General features: G+C 40.3%; 1 protein-coding gene across 1 annotated transcript; it reads left to right on the top strand.

Annotated features, from left to right (window-relative positions):
• The first annotated feature begins 2974 nt into the window (after positions 1-2974).
• Positions 2975-17819, top strand: LOC122086383 (carbamoyl-phosphate synthase large chain, chloroplastic-like). The gene is made up of 3 exons (XM_042655164.1): positions 2975-4584; positions 14595-15287; positions 16045-17819. Exons 1-3 carry the CDS (start codon positions 3229-3231, stop codon positions 17596-17598), a joined length of 3603 nt encoding a protein of 1200 aa, XP_042511098.1. The 5' UTR covers positions 2975-3228; the 3' UTR covers positions 17599-17819.
• The last annotated feature ends 4519 nt before the right edge of the window (positions 17820-22338 follow it).

The raw sequence follows: 22338 nt of genomic DNA, 5'->3' as shown, positions 1-22338 counted from the left end.
GATTATTGCACGCATTGTGTTTGATAAATTGCTCCATCAAATTCTACTTCATTGTTTCCTATTAAGTTCACCAAAGAAGGGAATAATTTGTTCCGCGCTTTTGTTAACTGGGTACTTCTCTCGGTTAGTCCCATTTTTCTTCCCCGTGATGAAGCCCTATATACCAGAGTTCAAGTTGGCATTCAACCACTTATGCATTCACGCAGGAGGGAGATGAGTGATTGATGAGCTGGAGAAGAAGCTAAAGTTGTTGCCAGAGAATGTCGAGGCATCGAGGATGATGTTGCACTGATTTGGGAACACATCGTCCAGTTCTATATGGTACTAATTGGCTTACGTGGAGGCTGAAGGTAGGATGAGAAAGAATAATCGTGTTTGTTAAATTGCGTTTGGAAATGGCTTTAAGTGTAATAGTGCGGTTTGAGAAGCACTTAGGGATGTTAAGCTCTCTTCAAAGAGTCTCTGGGATGATTGTATCCACAAATATCCCGTCCATATATTATAGCCTAGTCTAGCGATGGCAGCTTCCGCTTGAAGAATCGTCGCCCAATGGGAGGTGGTTGTGAGATCGATCTTTGTCGTATGCAAGTGTGTGTGGATTGATGTGTATAGGAGTAGATGGCCATTAGCTCTACTTGTGCCCAGTATGATGGCCTACGCTTAATAGGATAAAGTAGCGAGAAAAAAAAAAAATAGCTAACCCATTGTTGTTTATAATAATGCATCCGCCACCACTAATGCTCGGATTTTCCTTACTTGCACCTTTCACATTCATATGTTATTATAATATGTAATACTCATACCATCATTATCCCTGCATAAATATGTGAACATGAAAGAATAAATTTAATTAAATATTAAAATTCATAAAATGTTCATATTCTTTTTTTGTGGTATATGGTCATGATAGTTCCTTAGTTTTTTTTTGTTTTTATTTCCAAAAAAAGATACCGACTGTAATATTGATGTCAAGGGGATTGTGTGCTACTTCAACTTTTTGGGTGGTTCATAAGTCATGATAATATTATTTATTTACCTTATCTATAAGAGACACATAATGATGAAAAGTGATCTAATCCAGATAGAATGATCTTTAAAAGAGTTAAAGGTAAACAAAAAATAACCATAGGAGAGAAATAATGAGAAAAAACATAATGACCTCGTCTTGTTCTTGCTTGCTTGGATCCATGTAGTTGACCCTTAAATTGAGATAAGACTTTTTTATTGTATTGTACATCGGTTGAAGCTTGAAGCACAGACTTTCTTGATCCTCCCCTTAGGGTCCGTTTTGGGCGCCCAATCCTCTCTCCGAGCAACATAGTGGTGGGCTCACCCTTGGCACCCATATCATTTTGTGGGTCCCGTTATGCCGCTAATGTGACAATGTGAAACAATCTAAAAAAAAATAAAATAAAAAATAAAAAAAAATACTGTGAGAGTAAGACAATTGTTAGTATGATTTCAAGTATCGTATTTAATCGCTCATATTGATATTGATATTGGTATCGACTGAGATCAATCTTCGATCCTTGACTATTTGAATCGATTATCCGTATAATTTAAGGGGTAAAATAGTAAAAGAATTGTATTTCTTAAGAAAAGCAAAGGGCAAACTCGATCGATACACACCAATCTGATCCGGATCAATACTAATACCAATATCAATACCAATACTAATACCGATACCGATACCAATACCAATACCAATACCTATATTGATATCAATACCATCCCCTAAATCTAAGGATGTGAATTTGAAACCAAAACCAAACCGAGCCGTTTATACCGAAACCACAAAACCGTTTAGTAAATGGTTCGGTTATGGTTTCAAGTTTCAGGCCGATTAACTAAATTGGTTGAAACCAAATCGAGCCATTTAACCCGTGATTTCAAACCGAATTGAAACCGTGAAAATCGAACAATTTAAACTGTCAAAACCAATCCGATTAGCCGGTTTAAAGATTAAATAAGGTGGTTGCAAAATATCATTAGTATTTCATTTGATTCAAAGATTGAGTACTGCAAGCCTGTAAGTAATTCTAGAGGTAGCTTACTCATTGTTTGGAATGCCGATTAATTTAATCCAACGCACTAAGTAGAATATATACTAATAAAAATGCAATTTTTGCTTATACCATGGCATATTAAATATATATTTTATAATATTATAACACATTATTTTGGAGAGGGGGAGAAGAAGAAAATCCCTGCTATAGGCATTACTTACTGACTTGTTAGATGCGATTGAGATTATTTTATATCAAAATATTTTATTTTGCTTAGTTGTTTGGTTGTTTTAACAAAACATTATGGTATGTATTTCACATTCTCAAGATTGAATCATTTATCATCGAAAACAAATTTTAGTAAACTTGCGAATAAATTAGCAAATCGATTGCTAACCGTTTAGAAACCATATAGAATAAACTGAAATCGAAATCGTTTAAAATTGTGAAATCAAAACCGTTTAAAAACCGTGGAAACCAAAATTGTTTACTAAATGGTTACGGTTTCAAAAAGTGCAACCGTTTTGTAAATGGTGTGGTTATGGTTTCAACTAAAATATATGTGAATCGAATCAAATCGAACAAAACTGAATCATTTAAATCAAAACTAAACCGATTAACACCATTACCTAGATCCGTGGTTGCTAGGGCTCAGAAAAGCGAAGGCCCAGCCAATCTATTGTCATTTAGTTTTGATCTTTTAGCAGAACTCGTGGATTCCCTCATTTCCTACCTGGCTCTTCCCTTCCAAATCTAGGCAAGAGTACCACACCATAGAAGAACTCTTTATAAAGGGGAAGAATACGACTGTGTGAGAGAGAGAGAGAGAGATGGGGGCAAAAAGGTTTAAAGGAGAGGACTAGACACGAAAATAGAAAGCGAGAATGTAAAAAAAGGGGCCAAGGGAGTGAGTGGTGAGTGGTGACCAGTGAGGCAGTGACTGAGTCCACTGTAAAAAAAAAAAAAAAAAAAAAAAAAAACCCGAAAAAGCTTTGAAAATTCGTTCCGGAAAGCAATGAAGATCTTCTAAACCCTAGAGAAAAGCCAAACTATAACGGAAGCTCCCTCGTTCTCTCTTCTTTACTCTCTCACCAGGCTCTGTTTTTCTGTAACTCACGCTCTGATGTTATTTAATCTTACATTTTCCTCTCTAAAACCCTACAACTCTTCGATTTCTTAGCCCAAAACCCCATTTCAATCCTACACACACACACGCACAGAGATGGGTTTTTGCATGAATCATTGCGAAAGCTTATCATCGAGGTTGGTTTCTTCGCCATCGACTTGTGTTTCATCGTCTTCCAAATCAAGCTTGTTGAAATCCACAGCCTTGCCCTTGCTAGTCTACTCTAAGAAGACAGGGAAGAAGAGTAATGCCGCCTCTTTGAAACTCCTGCAGGGGCGACCACTCGCTCACTCTGCCAAATCCAGCGTCCGTTGTGAGCATGGCCTGCCTGCGGCCAGCAGCAGCGACTCGGCGAATGGACCATTCAGTGGGACGCCATCGGGGAAGAGAACTGACATTAAGAAGATTTTGATTCTGGGAGCAGGACCTATTGTAATCGGCCAAGCCTGCGAATTCGACTACTCTGGTACCCAAGCATGCAAGGCTATTAAAGAAGAGGGATACGAAGTAGTTCTCATAAACTCAAACCCTGCAACCATTATGACCGATCCCGATTTGGCTGACAAGACCTACATTACTCCGATGACACCTGAGCTTGTCGAACAGGTTCTTGAGAAGGAAAGGCCCGACGCTCTCTTGCCCACCATGGGTGGCCAGACTGCTCTTAACCTTGCCGTTGCGTTGGCTGAAAGTGGAGCTCTCAAAAGATATGGTGTGGAGCTGATTGGAGCGAAATTCGATGCGATTAAGAAAGCAGAGGACAGGGATTTGTTTAAGCAAGCGATGAAGAACATTGGAATCAAAACGCCTCCTTCTGGAATAGGTAACACACTGGATGAGTGTTTTGAGATTGCGAATTCTATCGGTGAGTTTCCTTTGATCATTCGGCCTGCATTCACGTTGGGTGGTACCGGAGGTGGAATTGCTTACACCAGGGAGGAGTTTGAATCAATATGTAAGTCTGGGCTTGCTGCCAGTTTGACATCTCAGGTTCTGGTGGAGAAGTCTCTGTTGGGATGGAAGGAATATGAGCTTGAGGTTATGAGAGACTTGGCAGACAATGTGGTTATTATTTGTTCCATTGAAAACATTGACTCTATGGGTGTTCATACTGGGGACTCGATCACGGTGGCTCCTGCTCAGACTCTGACGGATAAGGAGTACCAGCGTCTTAGGGATTACTCGATTGCGATCATAAGGGAGATTGGAGTTGAGTGTGGCGGTTCAAATGTACAATTTGCGGTTAATTCGAAAGATGGGGAGGTAATGGTGATTGAGATGAACCCTAGAGTTTCTAGGTCATCGGCTCTGGCATCCAAGGCTACTGGGTTCCCAATTGCAAAAATGGCAGCAAAATTATCTGTTGGATACACATTGGATCAGATTCCGAATGACATCACCAAGAAGACACCAGCTAGTTTTGAGCCTTCAATTGATTATGTGGTGACAAAGGCAAGTTATACTTCTCTTGTTTCTTGTATTTTCCCTCATTTTGCCACTTGTATTTGTACATTACAATTTCCATGTTCTGTTAGTTTTTGTGGTTAATTAGTTGACTCAAATTGGGCAACCTTTCAAGGTAGAAAACTACCCACAATTAATGTTCGCAGGAAGCAAATTTCTTTAAAAATTAGAAAAGCATCAAAAGTTGGCTATGGAAAGCTTGAATAGGACCAACGTTCAGTGTTTTGCCAACAAGGACCAAAGATGCTTTCATTGGTATTTTCTGCTTCAATCATTCCCCCCTCCCTTGCACTTTTATTTTTTCAAACTGGATAGACTGGGAAGTTAGTAATTTAGATAGAAAAGTACAAGCATTTGAAGCTCTTACTATGAAGTATTATAGGTTTTGCCTTCAAGAATTCGAATTATATTGTCTTTTATATCTTGGCCTTATGATGCCATCGTACAGGAGTGCAAAGTTTTCCATGGTAGTTTATTTTGAGGGCAAGACCTCTATGGTTTCGGGAAACAAATTTAATTAATAGCCATCATGATCTATTTGTTGGATGAGTACATTTCTTGCCATCTAAGACAAAGTGTAAGTAAGCCATGGGAGATATTGAAGATAACTTGAATTTTCCCAGCTTACTGTTTTCTGTATTTTCACAATATGTTAATGAATTTTCTAATATTTATGTAATTATTATATGATAGTTTTATCGGTTTTTGAGAACACAACTTCTGATATTGTGGATCCATTCACAAGTTATATGCTTATAGGCTTTTCTCCCTCCCACTTGTTTTCTTCTTCATTACATTGATTTAGGCACATATGGATCTTATGTTTTAGGATAATTTACAGCGCCACCCCCTGGAGAATGTCACAATTATAAGAACATCCCATTTGTTTCACCAAATTAGACTCTGACCACCTATTGTCAGTCACGGTTAAGGAATATACCTTATTTGCTGATGTCAGCAATTATATTTTATTTTAAATACCAAAATGCCCTTATGAAATACGAAGTACCAAAAATACCCTTGCAATAAGGTAATATTTCTTTCACCCAAATCGTAATTGTTGGACCACCGTCGTTCAGAGTAGCGGCAGCGGCATCGGACGAACGTCGACCAATACCAGGGTGTGACAACTCTCACGAGATCAAATTTGAGATCCAGAAGTAATGAGAAGTTGATGCCAAGAAAGGTCTACTTTTAATTTTGTTGCAGAGAGGTAGAGGAGAAAAGAAGAGGGGTTCGGGAGGTTGAGTTGGAGGTGCTTTCTCCTTTTTCTTTCTCAGGTTCCTGTGTCAGGGTTTTGATAGGGTTTTTGAGGGCATCCTACTTTGTCCTTTGATGCATTCAAGGTGATAGATTTTTTAGGTTTTTTGGTCTTTGGGATTTTTTCTGGTGACAGATTCCCCGGGAATTTGTAGTTCTGATGAGGATTGCTTCCTCCCACTAGAACTTGGCCGTCACGGAGTAAGATTGTTGTGGAGTGGTACATACGTGGAATGGAAGATGGGTTTAGTACTTGGAAGCGAGACAACCTGTTCTGTTTATCGGGTAGATACAGCACGGATAGAACATTGGATCTCTTCCCATTTCCCAACCAGCAGTCCCCCTTGTGGCACCATTGATGATCAAGACTTGGCCTTTGGGAAGTAAGGCCATGTCTCATCTTTCCACATGTGTTTAGGGCTCCGATGAACTTCCAAGAATTGGCCTGTTGGATTGACCCTCGTGGAGCTCCACCACAGATGAGGACCTCAGCTTATACTACTGCTGAAGAAGAAGAACACTGTTTTAGTGGGAGCAGAACTGAGGAGCTTGGGTAATTCCGAGGATTGTTGAAACCCCAGAAAATCAGGGACTCCGGAGCAAATCAAGCACTTCCACTCCACCAAAGCGTAATGGCTTGAACTACAGAGATTTCAAGCTTGTTTGTCGTATTAGGAGTGGTGACCTTGGGCTCGTTTATCTTTGTCGTCTCAGTAGCTCCTGCTCTGGCGAAGGTAGCTGTTTTTACACCATGAAAGTGGTGGACAAAGAATCACTGACATTGAAGGAAAAAAATTGAGAGCAGGAGATTGAGAAAAGAATTTTGAAGATGTTGGATCATCCATTCTTGCTGGCGAATCTGTAGTACTGTAGAATCAGAAAACATAGGAAAAAAACAAAAACAAACCTTCTTTCCAGAGACGAAAGGAGAAGACGGAACTAGTAGTACTGGTCTGAACCCTTGGTCGCAGGTATGGAGAGGAGGACAATGAAATGGTAAAGAGGGGTATTTTTGGGATAATGAAAATGGGTAACTTATTAGTGTTTTATTCATAAAGGCAAAAGTGTCATTTCATAGTATTCCTTAACAGTGACTAACGGTAGGGGGTCTGAGTCTAATTTGGTGAAATAGAGGGGGTGTTCTTATAATTGTGGCATTCTCCAAGGGGTGGCACTGTAAATTACCCTATGTTTAATGCTAATATATAAAGATCATGTTCAGTGCAACTTTAATGGGGTTTAGTGATGAGTTGTAGTACCAGCTAGTTAATGTATAGAGAAGAAAGAAAAATAATGCTCTTTATATTCTTATGAAAATAAATATGATGTCTGCTGTTCAGCCTGTGCCACAATTAATCTATCTTGAAGCTCCACACAAGGGGTATATCAAAGTTTGGAGATTTTATCCACTGCTATAATTCCTTGTGCCACAGCAAGTGCATTTATTCTTCAGAACTCCATGATGGGTTAAGATAGTGATGGGGTGTAGTCAGCCCCATAAGGTTTGTGGAATGAAATCTCAGTTCCAAGGTCACTGTATTCATCTGGTAACATTTTGATGTTGTGGGCCCATGTGGGAGCTTGCTTGTGGATCATGCATGATCCACAAGTCTTTTGGTTTAATTTGTTACATATTATCAGGACTTTTGTCAGATGGAACTGTGCCATTTATTGGGTTATTAATATTAGAGTCCAGTGGCAATTTATGATTTTGCAGAACTGGTCTGTCTGGTCAGGTTGTTGGGCCCGAATATCGCTTATGCTTTTATGTGATTTGGTTATTGTTGGTCAAGGAATTCAGTTATAGTGCTTTTTAGTGAGCCAAATTACTGGTTGTTATTCCATTATAAGGGGGAGATTTTTTCACTTGCTTGAAATCCCATTCCATGGCAATTGCTTTTGTTCTTGGGGAATCCATGATGGATGAAGATAGTGATGGGACTTGTGAGCAGCTCCATAAGTTTTGCAGGGGAATATCGTTGAAGCCTCAGTTCCAAGACCAATGCATTTATTTGTCACCCTGAGGATGCAGGCCCATGTGGGGGCTTGCTTGCGGACCATACATTCTCAAAAAACAAGTCATTGTTTAGTTTTCTTCAACATTTTTTTAGTTCGACTGCTGGAACTGTGTTATTAATCAAAGTCCAATGGCAATTCTGTGTTTTTGCAGAACTGGTGTGGTGTTGGGTCCAAATATAAGTCTGGAATTCTTTTGTAATTTGGTTATTGGTCCAGCTATTCAGTTTTAGTATCATTTAACAAGTCCTATTTACTAAGACTTTATATGTTGGGTGTCCAAGGAGTTATGTCATTAATTTGTGACTTTTTAATAGTTAAATGTTCAATTAAAACAAATATTTGAGCTACTCATGTATTTGAAGTGTGAGTGCTTCTTCTAGGGCATGATTGCTTTGAACTGTGTCTGACTGTCTTCTTCTTCTACATTATTCTCTGTAAAATGATCTGCATCTCTCTTCATTAAATCCTTGCTATTTGTGCAGTTTTATCGCCATCCTATCATCAGATCCAGATATCTGATTCCTTGAATTTTATGGCTCTTTCAATAAGAGTTCAAGTCCAGAAAGCTTGGATTGTGAAACCCCAGTTGTTTTCCTAATAAGGAACAGTTAGAGAACTTTTAGCTTTTCATAAGAATCTAAGGGGTGATTGGGTATTTTCTCTCTTGTTGAAAGAGGGGAAAGAGGAAGAACCGAAGATGTGAGAAGAAACATATTGAACTCATGTTTTGATGGTAGATATGACTCTGCATAACTAGAAGGGTTTGTGCAGAATCTTTTATGACAGTTCTTGAGTGGGCTGTTATTAGCTGGTTGTAGCTGCCCAGTAAGATAGAGTCTGCCGCCTGCAGCCTGCAGCCTGCAAACCTTTATGTTCCTCCTAAGGCAAAAGGTATGGAGCCTGTTATGTTATGTTCTGGTCTATAGGGATATGTACCCCTATTGGACCTGGAAGTTGTATTAGTCAATATTGTGGTTGTTATAATAGTCAAAACCTTATGATTGGGGAGTGCCCCTATTATGAGCAAAGGTATAGTTGCGTGGTTAGATTTGTTAGTAGTTATCTTGAGTTGCTAGTTTCCTGCTCTATTTAGGTTTCCTATTCTGTTTATAGATGTAACTTTGACTTATTATTGGTTGTTATGAATAAAACAGTGTCCAGCGAGAGGAATACTATCCGAGTCTCTCGCTGGCTCAGTCCTTCCCTCTTCTCTCTTCTTCTATCTCTTTCTCTGTGTTCTCTCTCTTCTGATCGACTGTGTGTGCTGTGATCTCTGAAGTTACAGAGCCTAGGACTAATCCTCTCCTTAATTGCATAATTTTGACTGGCTCTGGACATGAATACATGAAGTCGCTCAGCTGCTCTGCTCGTCTTCTAGTTAATTGTTCTGTGGGCAGTGGAGATGTTTCTGGATTTATTCCTATAATGTAAATTTCTAGTAAACAAAATTGCTCACTACACCTAAATACCTAATCCTTTTTCATCTAGGAATTTGTGGACTAAATTTATGTTTTACAGAGAATTGATTTGATGCTTCAAGTTATGTAGGTTAAATCAGAAGTTGCTTTGCTATTTGTGAGGTTTTCCTTCATCAGACTAGAATGGTAACTGGGGAGGGATTACGATACTTGTGGGAGTTGCTAATAGTTTTCCTAGTTGGAGTGGCTAGAGAACTATGTGCTGTAAGATGGGTTTCAAGGTTAGATTTGTCCTTATTTGTCATTAGGGGTATACCGGTCTTTCTATCTTGTAAAACCCCAATCCAACTATTATAAATAGGGTGGGCTTGGTGTCAGTGGACACAAGTCACAATTCCCAAAACCTTAAGGTCTCTTTCTCTCTCTCATCTCCCAAACAACCACCGTCGCCGCCTCTCTTCTTCTCTCTCCTTCTCTCCAATCACCTAGCCACACCGCCACCACTCTCACTCTCGCACTCTCTTGCTTCCGTCCTCTCTCTTGCTCACGCCTATTCCTGCCACCATTTCCATGAAAACCTAATCCTCTCACCCAACTCTCTTGCCTCTCTCGTTTTTTTCTCTCACCTCTCTCTTGCCTTCTCTCTCTTTCTCTCATCTCTCGGTCTCCATCACCACTCGACTCTCTCTCTCTCTCAGTTTTCTCCTTTTACCCTGATCCTCCTCTATGTCTGATGACCTCCCTATTTTGGTTCTTTTAGGGTTTTTCTCTCAGTGATGAGTTTAGATCACTAACTATTGTTCCTCGTTCTCTATGAAGGGATAGTTCTGGAAGCTTTTAGTTGCTTGTGATTCCTCTCAAGACCAACACGTAAGGTGTGCGAAGATTCTACTACATAAGTTCTCTTGGATGGAGGGAATTGTGGTTCTAATGGTGACTTCCCTTCTTTTCCTACTAGCTCCATCAAGTTGGACGGGAGCAATTATTTGATGTGATCTAGATCTTACTTCCAGTCTATCAGTGGCCGTAGTTATTTCGGGTATCTCACAGGTGCTATTGCTTGCCCATTTATTGCTGGTGCTCTTCAAGACAAATGGGATGCTACCAACTGCATGGTGATGTCCTATCTCATCAATTCAATGACCTCTTCTATTGGTCAGGGTTAGCTATGCTAGATATTGCTGCTCTTATATGGAAAATGGCTAAAGAAACCTATTCCCAGGTGGGGAATGCTACTTAGTGCTTTAAGTTGAGGAAGAAATTCAATGGGGCTACTCAGAAGGAGTTGACTATGCCACAATCTTATTCTGGACTTCGTGGTATGTGGCATGAACTTGATTGTTATGAGACATATCAGCCTGCTTGTGTTACTTACTGATGTTGTAGGTTTTAAAAAGGTTTTAAAAAGTGTGAGGAGATCCTGCGGTGCTACGATTTCCTGGTTGGCTTGAATGTGGAATTTGATCAGATCCAGACTCATGTCCTTAATTGTGATACCTTTCCCACTCTTGAGCGAGCCCATTCGCTGATTCAGGCTGAAGAAAGTCGCCGTATTGTTATGCTTCAGCCTATCCCACAGGAACGCACTGCCTTATACACTGCCCCAGATCCCATTTCTCAGTCTGTTGGTAATGTTGCAAGGAACAGTGCTCCCTCTATCACACGATGAGATGGATATGCTTCGTTGTATGCTGACCCAGATGCGATCCTCATCGTCCTCTGCTGGTGCAGTTGCTACCCCCATGCTGGTCACCTCTACTTCCCATTCCGCTCAGTTAGGTATAGCCTTTGGTGGTCATTGTGCGTCTGTTGCCTCCCATCCTTCGATAATTGATTTTGGGGTTACAAATCACATGATTGGGTCACCTAGTTCCTTTTCCACATACTCTCCTTCCTCAAGTAAAACTAAGGTTCGAGTTGTTGATGGTCTCTCTATTCTGTTGCTGGGATGGGTACCATCAAGTGCTCCCCATTGTTGTCCCTTTCCTCTATTTTACATGTTCCTCGGTTCTCTACTAATTTTTTATCAATTGGTAGTATTACTCAAATTCTGAACTGTAAAGTCACATTTTTTCTTACTCAATGTTTGTTCTAGGACTTGGTGATGGGGCAACCATTGGCAGTGGTAGAATGAGTGTGGTCTCTATTATCTTGATTGTGGATCTACACCAATTATACCTCTACTCAAGCACATTATACTGCTTCAAAGTTGGCCTTGTTGGAATTACACAACTGACATCGTCATTTAGGGTACCCCCATTGGGAACATTATCTCGTTTATTTCCTATTTTAGTTCAACAATGTAATCAAAACCAGTTTTTTTGTGATGCATGTGTTTTTGCTAAATAGACTCAGAATGTATGCTCTAGTTTTGATAATAGAAGTACTATACCTTTTTCGTTGATTCATTCTGATGTTTGGGGCCCTGTGCGCCATATGTATGTGGCTGGTTATCATTGGTTAGTTACCTTTATTAATTGCCATACTCGTCTTAATTGGGTACATTTATTGCGCCACAAAAATGAAGTGTCTCAGTGCTTTTAGCAATTCCACAACTTGGTTCAAACTTTGTATGATGCTCAAATCAAGATTAGGACTGATGATGGTATGGAGTATAAGGAAGGTTCCTTTCAAACCTACCTTGTGGACCATGGGATCATCCATCAGACAAGTTGTGTGGATACACCGACACAGAATGGAGTTGTCGAACGGAAGAACATGCACTTGTTGGAGGTTGCATGCTTCCTTATGTTTGAGATGCTTGTCCTTGCCCCATACTTTAGTGAGACAGTTCTTATTGTAGCTTACCTTATAAATCGGATGCCATCTCCTATTTTGGATTTTCAGTGTCCTATTGAGATTCTTACTAGTTCGCGATCCTTTGTTGTGCCTCCCAAGGTGTTTGGTTCAATGTGATTTGCTCAGAATCATTATGTCCATGGTAAACTTGACCCCAAGGGTCTCAGGTATATATTTGTGGGGTACTTTGCCACTCAAAAGGGTTGCACTGTAGGCGTATGCTCATTACCATGGATGTAGTGTTCCATGAGACAAAGGCCTACTACTCACCTCTTCAGGGGGAGATTTCTAAAAGGGAAGAGGTTCCTTCGATTTCTCCAGTTGATGGTCCTCCTCTTGTTCTGGTGGAAGAGGAGGTGAAGGATACTGTGCATGTGACTCAAGAGAATTCTATATTGGGGGAGCCTCAGTCAGTTCAGAAGGAATTGCAGGTGTATTCTCAGAAGAAGAAGAATCTGAGTCCACTACTCACTACTACTGCCCCACAACTGCTCTTTAATCCTGAGTCTACTCTTCTAGGTATCCTCTTTCCTTCTGACCCATCTCTTGATGTCTCTATTGCTCATAGGAAAGGAAGTAGGACTTGTACACAACACCTTGTCTCTAATATTGTGTCTTATGATGCTCCATCTCCTTCCTATCGTGCGTTTGTGTTTTCCTTGTTTTCTATTTCCATTATTCAAACCTAGTAGGAGGCATTTGTAGAGCCTGGATGGAAGGATGCAATATATGAGGAGATGAGGGCACTTGGAAAGAATGGAACTTGGGACTTAGTCACTCTCCCATTACAAAAGTGAACTGTTGGCTACAAATGGTGTTAACAGTCAAGCAGAATGCAGGACAAGTACAAAACAAGGTTGGTGGCTAAAGGTTTTACTCAGACTTATGGGATTGACTACCAGAAGAGCTTTGCCCCTGTTGCTAAGATGAACACAGTTTGCGTTATTTCACTTCCTCATCAACCTTTAGAGATCCTTTTCTTCTCAAAAACAGTATTAGGTAAAAACAACTTCTCAAAACCAATTTTTTTCATAGAAACATGGTAAATACTTGTTTATTTTTATTGTGGAATTGCCTAGGGTGAAGGGTTCGAAGACTACCTGCATAAAATCCGAAGTCAAAGTACCCTTTTGTGTTTGTTTTTTAAAAAACTGAGCTTTCCACTATGTTTAGATGGCCTACTGTGACACTCAATAATACGGCAAGTACCAGACCCGCTTGGGAGATCGGTGAGGTGTCCCCACCAAGAATACAACAAGTACCAGGAGGTTTGGGAGATCGGTGAGGGTGTGCAAATTTTAGTCCCACATTGTCTAGGGAGAGATTACTGGGCTAGTTAATAACCTCTAGCCTCCTTAACATGGCACAACGCGTTTTAAAGCATTGAGGCCCATGGGCCAAAGAGGACAATATTGTGCCAAGGTTAATGAGGTTGGGGGTTACATGTACAATAGGGTAAATGACAAGTTTCGGGGGCTAAAAAGCCCATATAACCACCGAGATGATCGGGGAAATTATCAGATCTCGGTGAGATCCCGGTATTTTGGCACAACGAAACCTGGGGCGAGATCGAGATCGAGATCTTAAACCTTGGATGGAAAAGACTACAATCTAAGCTATAGATGGGATTTGTATGCTTCCTTCTTTTTTTTGGCCTACGGATGGGGGTGATATGATACAAAATGGATGTGAAAGATTTGTACTACAGTACCATCTCCTGCTGCATCAGGAGTGGGGAAAAAAAATCTAGAGGCTAGAGCAACTCCAAATATTCCAATTGCAGCATTACGTCAATGCAGTCCTGGCCATATCTTACAGGTGATAGGGTTACATTATTGAAGTTTGTAGTTCCATTTAATTTCATTACTGATTTGCAAAATTTAGACTCGGGTTACATGTTGTCCAGACAACATTAATCCTCAAAGCACACTTGCATAAAGTTCATGTTTCTATGTGTTTCAGCTCTTTGGTGCGTGGCCTTTTGGTATGTAAAAGGCTTTGAAGCTTTTTGGCACATCTTACTTTAGGTGAATGCCTCAAATTCTTGTTATAAAGTATCTTCTGTTTAGAGAAGAACATAACATTAAGTTGTTTTCTCACAAAATTGATTCTCATCCGACGGTGCAAGTTGTTGATGCTTGCATGAGTCTTATATCCATTTTTCTGTTGATATTCTTTTCTTCATAGCAAGCTAATTGCTTTTCATTGTGTTGTTTTCCCATTGCTATTTGACTGAGACCTATATTCTATTGAATAGTATTTCACATATTTAGTTTTCTTGTTTTCATTTATTCTTTTGTTCTCCTTAATGTTAAATACCTGATTTGAAGTCTGCATTTTCATTTCTTCCCAACCTTGATAGTATTTGTTCAGTATTCTGACACACACATCAATCATTGGATGTCTTTTACCTTGTTTGTACTCTATACTTGGCTGATCATCCTACCAAGTCAACTTTTTCTTTGTTAGTGTTTTAATTCTTGTTTCTATGGGAACATGTAGATACCACGGTTTGCATTCGAGAAGTTCCCAGGCTCTAAGCCGATACTGACAACCCAAATGAAGTCAGTTGGTGAAGCCATGGCACTGGGATGCACATTCCAAGAATCCTTCCAGAAAGCAGTTAGATCACTGGAGTTGGGCTACTCTGGCTGGGGTTGTGCACATATCAAGGAACTGGACTGGGATTGGAACAAATTGAAGTACTGTCTCCGAGTCCCAAACCCAGATCGCATTCATTCAATTTATGTGGCAATGAAAAAAGGGATGCAGGTTGATGAGATTCATGAGCTGAGCCATGTGGACAAGTGGTTTCTCATTCAGCTGAAAGAGCTGGTAGACGTGGAGCAATTCCTTTTGGCCCGGAACTTGTCTCAACTGACAAAGGATGATTTCTACGAAGTGAAGAGGAGAGGCTTCAGCGATAAGCAGATTGCTTTTGCTACCAAATGCACTGAAAAAGATGTCCGATCAAAGCGAATTTCACTTGGGGTAACTCCGGCATATAAGCGGGTTGATACCTGTGCTGCTGAGTTTGAGGCCAACACTCCATACATGTATTCATCATATGATTATGAGTGTGAATCAAGCCCCACGGAAAGGAAGAAGGTGTTGATTTTGGGTGGAGGACCAAACCGGATAGGCCAAGGTATTGAGTTTGACTACTGCTGCTGCCATACTTCCTTCGCTCTCCAGGTTGGTTTTATTCTTTTTATTGTTTTTATTAATGTTGAATATGATCCTCCCTTACAATACATGGCAAATGCTCAATGACATGGATCATTGAAAATTTGAAACAATGCGCCTATTGCATGGCACCTGAAAATTAAATCTTTCAGATGTTCTAAGTGTACTAATTATGACATTGGTAGTGTGTAACAAAGAGACTGCTTTGTTGGATATCTTTATCCATGTGAAATACGGACATTGACACATCTTTTTCTGTACAAAACATAAATAATTTTAACAGTAGATTGTCTGTTGGGTACTCCATAATTATATCAAGTCATTGCAAGTGGCAGATCTAAAATGACTGGGAGAAATGGCAGACATGCATGGACTAGGGTTGAGAACTAGTATTTTTCCGAATATGGGTGAATGATGAAACAGGATCCATGTATCCAGCTCCATTTAGATGGGACAAGGCGAAATTGTGTTGAGTTGAGCTGTATGGACAACCTTGTGTTTTTGTTACCCGAGGTTGAAACCTTTCTAGCTCAGCTGAGTGCATAGGATATTTGGCCCAACTAGTATGATAAGGATTATGTCCACCCCAGAAGAGCCCATCAGTTGGCGGTGTGAGCAATACTGCAGCATATGCACAATAGAGACCTATATACTCAACCCTGCTCCTTTATCTGCGTGTGGGACCAGCAGCAGAAAACACTGGCATAGTTAGTAGAGACCTATATGGTTGTTGTTATTAATGAAGATTCTGTCGTTTTCTTTTCAGGAAGCTGGATATGAGACGATCATGATGAACTCAAATCCTGAAACAGTGTCAACAGATTATGACACCAGTGATCGGCTCTACTTTGAACCACTGACTGTTGAGGATGTTCTGAACATCATTGATTTGGAACGACCTGATGGTATCATTGTGCAGTTTGGCGGTCAGACACCTCTTAAGCTGGCGCTGCCAATTCAGCACTACTTGGATGAGCACAAGCTCTTGGCTGCCAGTGGAGCTGGACAGGTTCGAATATGGGGGACATCACCTGACTCCATTGATGCAGCTGAGGACAGAGAGAGATTCAATGTGATTCTAAAGGAACTGAAGATTGAGCAGCCAAAAGGTGGGATTGCCAAGAGTGAAACTGATGCTCTGGTCATAGCTTCAGAAATAGGCTTCCCTATTGTTGTAAGGCCGTCATATGTGTTGGGTGGCCGCGCAATGGAGATTGTGTATAGTGATGACAAGCTCCTGACCTACCTAAAGAATGCAGTTGAGGTGGATCCTGAGCGTCCTGTCTTGATTGACAAATACTTGTCAGATGCTATTGAGATTGATGTTGACTCGCTCACTGACTCACATGGGAACGTGGTGATTGGTGGGATCATGGAGCACATAGAGCAGGCTGGTATTCATTCTGGTGACTCAGCCTGTTTGCTTCCTACGAAGACAATACCCTCTTCTTGCTTGGACACAATAAGGTTGTGGACGACTAAACTTGCAAATAGGCTGAATGTGTGTGGGCTCATGAACTGCCAGTATGCAATCACAGCATCCGGAGAGGTTTTTTTACTTGAGGCCAACCCACGTGCTTCTCGTACAGTTCCATTTGTGTCGAAGGCAATTGGCCACCCCTTGGCCAAGTATGCTTCACTCGTCATGTCAGGGAAGTCGCTCCATGAACTTGGGTTCACAAAGGAGGTGATTCCAGGCCACGTTTCTGTCAAGGAAGCTGTGCTTCCATTTGAGAAGTTCCAGGGCTGTGATGTGCTGCTTGGCCCGGAGATGCGTAGTACTGGTGAGGTCATGGGCATTGACTATCATTTTCCGGTTGCATTTGCCAAGGCTCAGATTGCTGCAGGGCAGAGGCTGCCAGTCTCTGGCACTGTGTTCCTCAGCCTGAGTGATTTAACGAAGCCACACCTTGCTATGCTGGCAAGGGCCTTCTTGGGGCTTGGTTTTGGGATTGTCTCTACTTCTGGGACAGCACGTGTGCTTGAATTGGAGGGTATTCCTGGGGAGCGGCTGCTAAAGATGCATGAGGGACGACCACATGCCGGTGATATGATTGCAAATGGACAGATACAGTTGATGGTGATCACGAGTTCAGGTGATGCACCCGATCAGAATGATGGCCAGCAGTTGAGGAGAATGGCTCTTGCGTACAAGGTTCCAATCATTACTACAGTGGCCGGAGCATTTGCAAGTGTGGAGGCGATACGGAGTATGAAGCACAGCACCGTCAAGATGATTGCCCTCCAGGACTTCTTTGACGTTCAGGCAAGGCCAGAAAGTCAGCACAACTTGCAGCCTGCTTCTTCTTCTCCTCTTTGATACATGCTTTTCATTGTCTGTAAGCATTTTTGCATCCTTTTACTTTCTTTTCAGTTCTTAAATTTGTCCTTTCGATGTTCTTATCCTGGACAAGTGAATAATCTATTTTATTTATTCTGTTTTCTTTTTTCTTCTTGTATTTTTAGTTGAGGAATAAGTTCTCAGTTTTATAGTATGGCTAATTGTAGTTTGCAATGTATAATATAATTAGTTTAATCTCATCTCTTGACAATTATGACTGTTGATAGAGACAGAAAATTGTAAGTTCTTTTTCACTGGACGCTAGGGATGTTGATTTATTATGTTACAGACAAGGTATATGCGTGGAGTGTTGAAACCAGTGGCCTGCAATGATAGGTACCTTGAGTTTTTCAAGTACCATACCTGTACATGACAATTATTGACAAGGGTCATACAATGACCAAACCATTAGGGGTGGAGCGCGTAGGGGTAGGGCAGTGCCTGCTTTAACTGGCCCCATTGCTATCAACTATAGTGCATTCTTGGTAACTAAAATAAACCTGGTCTTGCAGGCAGGGGGTTCAAGGTCAACTAACATCAGAAACTTTCGCAGTTTTACTGATTGGAGCAGTGGTGTTAGCACTCTTTCTGCTCAGGGCGTCGTAGTTTCTTCACAAATTTAGAACAACAAAAGAGAAACTTTCCAACCAATACAATAACAATAATTGATGCTGGCTATCTCATATATGTGTAGAGTTGATTCTTATTTGGCTCTTGTATTGTGTGTATTTCAATCTTGTTTGCATTGCTTATGTTGTTGCCGCAGGAGCAAGTAGCATCCAGTCCCTTGGATTCTTTTTTTTTTTTTTTTTTTTTCATGCAGGGATCTCATAATATTGTATTGGGGAGGAGTCTCTCTCCACTCAGTCCTTGACGCCCTCGCTGGGCATGCTCAATCCCTAGCGATGCTCAATCCTTGAGACCCCCGCCAGAGGGGTTTACACCCCAGCATGGGACCTATATTGCAGTACCTCTTAACACACATCCCTAATATCCTGTGTCCTAGTTTGGTTCAACCACCCCAAAAGATTCAGATTTTGGGACAGGATACCTTCCCAAAAGATTCAGATATTTTTGGTTCTGATCAAAGATGATAGTAACAGATTTTCTGGGTGGCCCTCTGGAAGGTGTCCCTAGTGGGAAGATTTATGTGGCATTTTGAGATATTGGGAGTTTAAGAGTTATATATAGTCTTGCATCGAGTTGTTTTGGTACTTGTCGCCTTCATACACTTGAGGAGCTGTCTCCACTTAATGTCTTAAGGTTTTGGGTTAGATTCTTGAACATGATATCAAAATCCAAAACATTTTATTATTCTCCTTGAGTTGTCTGTCTACTTGTAGAGCCTGGTTTTCCAAAAGTACATGTGTGAGGTTGATAAGTGTTGAGATGTTGGGAGTATTGGTTTTAATACCGGTATTGGGAGTATTGTTAATGTGTAGAGAAAGTTTTTAGCCCCTATATGGTCAATCTAAATCATTCCCTACACATTAACAATAGGAATTGTGACATCATTCTTTCACTTTGGCACAAGTAGGTGTGTGAATCCAGTAACAATCATGGTTGACCCAAACCATAAATCTTTCCAATTTGTATCTGTATTCCACCAGCTCCCCATCCTTGTAATCCTAGGTAGTCTTTGCTGAGGACTACAGAGGTATCTCACGACCTCCATTAAAAAGACAAAAGAATGGTGACCTAGAGCCAAGTGGGCAAGTCCTTGTGTTAGACCCATTCATATTGTAAACTTCATGCAAGAGAGAGCCTGAATATGCCATAAAAAATGACTTGAGAATGTTGACCTATGGGAAGTCCTTGTTTTAGAATCCTCTGTAGAATTCACATTGTAAACTCTCTCTCTCTCTCTCTCTCTCACACACACACACACACACACCCCCCTATAGGAACACATACTTGGATATACTGGTTATCTTTGGTGGATGTACTATCATAAAAAATCACTAGACCCAAAAAAAAAAACAACGTATTGAGCACCAGAAGAATATTATGGGGATGCGAGAAAATTAGAAATCATCGATTTGAGGATATTTTGGACAATTCGTCCTAGAGGATGGGATTTTATTCCATTTTCGTGGTCTCTTGCTCTGAACTACAATGTTCCATCTCTACTCCATCGATTCAGCGATTTGTATGTTAAGACAGTTTTCCTTCACGTGATCAAGAGAAAATTCCTTGAGCTGGGGGTTCAGATGATGTGCAGAGGGAATCGAAGAACAATGGGGGATATTATCAATCACGTGCATTAGGGGTAGAGAATTTTTGCTGACAAAGATTAGTATAGTTTCCCTTCATCCATGGTGGAGGAAAACTTTCTCCTTAGATTAACTCAGTGCCTAAAAATCAAGAAATAGAATAGATTGACTTTGTCCTCACAGAAGAAATGGAATTCCTCAAATCCAAGCTATTTCTCTTCTTTATTAATGAAAAAAAGAGCAGGTCAAGCCGAACGTTCCACTATCTAAAACTATGGATTTACACAAATGGAGACTAGACAAACCTGGCTTTTTTACTTTGTCTAAGAGGATCCTGTTAAGTACTAGTTTCTCCACGAGACTCATGTAAAATGTAAACCAAAACCTCCGACTCTAAGTTTAGCCCTTGAAATGGTTAGGAGAAGTGACTTCCAGCCTTATAATCGCATAAGACTAAGACCTATGTACCTAACCCCTTTTTAGGGGGATATTCCTGAGATGCTACTCTGACTTCTGAATTTTACCTCTTTTTACTTCTTTTACTTTTTCACATTTTTTTATTTTCTTATTATTTAAGCTTCTATCAGATCCATATAACCAACCTCATTTAGTTGGGATAAAGTTGTTAAGATTATTATTCTAAAAACCATGCTTAGCAATCTCAACTTCTGTGAAGAAAACATATGAGAGAAGGGAAAGAGAAAAGGAAGGGAGCCTGTTGCTCCTCCATTAGCGGTCAATGTGGGGAAAGACTGAAGGATAAATGCCGTGTGGACTCGGAAATGTCCTTGTTAGCTGATGACAACTCTTAGAAGGCCAATTCCTTCTTATGTTGAGTCAATATTAGTCTCATGAACTTAGCTAATTTATCAAGTTCACAACCTACTTATTACCCTCCATTTATAAATCTCAGTAATATGAAGTACCATTTAGGTAAGAATGTTTCCTTATATGTCAGCCATCTGATCCACGTGCATCTAGGTACACATGGTGAGTCAGGACCTCGTAAATGTGGGTCCGGAAGAATTTCCTATGATTGACCAAATTGTTTGACCCTAAAGCTGTTTGTACACTCAATTAATATGCTTGGCTTATGTGACTGAAAAATTCAAAACTCAAATTAATGACATTCACTTGAAATATGAATCTTAAGTTGGGTTCCACGCGAAGGTATTCAATCTCACATACGATGTGAATAGTTCGATTTGAAGACTTATAAGTACTTAGGAATTTTCTTCTTAATTAACGACTAGTTTTTAAGAGTGAGTTCTACCCATCCCTCACATCTTATACATTAAACTAGTTTGGTCTACCTAACAAAACTTGGTTTTTTGGGATATATATATATATATATATATAGAGAGAGAGAGAGAGAGAGAGAGAGAGAGAGAGAGAGAGAACTCTACCAGTCTGGTGTTGTGTAGACCCAGACACAGTCAGACACAAAAGACCATATTGCCCCTACCCAATGCATTAAAGATGCTCGCACTGGTGTTGTCCACACCAGACTAGCAGGGTACTTTTGTCCTATATATAGTCTGACGTGGGAAACACTACATGCAAAAGCCAATCAGAGCATATGCAGGAGCATCTTCAGCACACGCAGAGGTGGGGGCAGTGTGGTTTGCTATCTGTGAGTGTTTTCTATGCTAGACCAACATGATTCTTTTTATTTATTTATTTATTTATTTTTATATCACTGCCCTTGATGGGACTCATTGAAAGGTAAATATGAATCTTTTTCAAATTTGTGTCAAATGTCCAAAAGAGTGACAAATTTTTTTCTTCTTGAACGACAAAAGTAGTGAAAAATTAAATCTTCTAGATGTAAATTATTAGTTCTTAGTCAGGTGTTAATACCAATGCATGGATTAGCATTTGTACCCCACAATGTGAAGCATAATAATGTTGTAAGCTTAGTGCCAAACGCTCTTCACCTTATTGATTGGTCAGTTAATTAAATAAAATGATAGACTCAAACATTATTAACTTCTTCTGTCTCCTTTTTTTCTTTGATTAAACTAGTGATTGTTGAATAATGTCGTAAACTCTAATACTGTAGATGGGCTTCATTTTTAAAATCTACGGAGAGAGAGAGAGAGAGAGAGTTATTGAAAAGTGAAGACTTAGGTAGGGTGGATATGGGGGAATGATATGGTCCAAGGGTCTCCAACCACTTCCACCACAAACCGATGTTAAAGTCCCTCCATTTTTCCTTAAGGAGAGGAAAATGAGAACCATTAAGCTTAGAAAATGTTGTAAGTTGCTTAAGGTCACAATCCTTAATGAAAAATATATGAGGGTCCAAGAGAGAGAGAGAGAGAGAAGAGAGAGAGAGAGAGAGAGAGAGAGAGAGAGAGAGAGATGTTGCTTCCACGTGCCCAACGGGGTGGCCGTCTTTCCACCCAACTCTTGACCCACAACATTCGGCCCATGGGCCCAGTCCATCTCTCTTTGGAACTTGTCATTGTTGATTAATTTAAAAAAAAAGTGAATTATCATTGTC

Source organism: Macadamia integrifolia, chromosome 8, assembly GCF_013358625.1.
Source record: "Macadamia integrifolia cultivar HAES 741 chromosome 8, SCU_Mint_v3, whole genome shotgun sequence".
NCBI classification, from domain to species: domain Eukaryota; kingdom Viridiplantae; phylum Streptophyta; class Magnoliopsida; order Proteales; family Proteaceae; genus Macadamia; species Macadamia integrifolia.
Note: the sequence above shows the minus strand (reverse complement) of the source record. Positions and strands in the feature narration are given on the sequence as shown.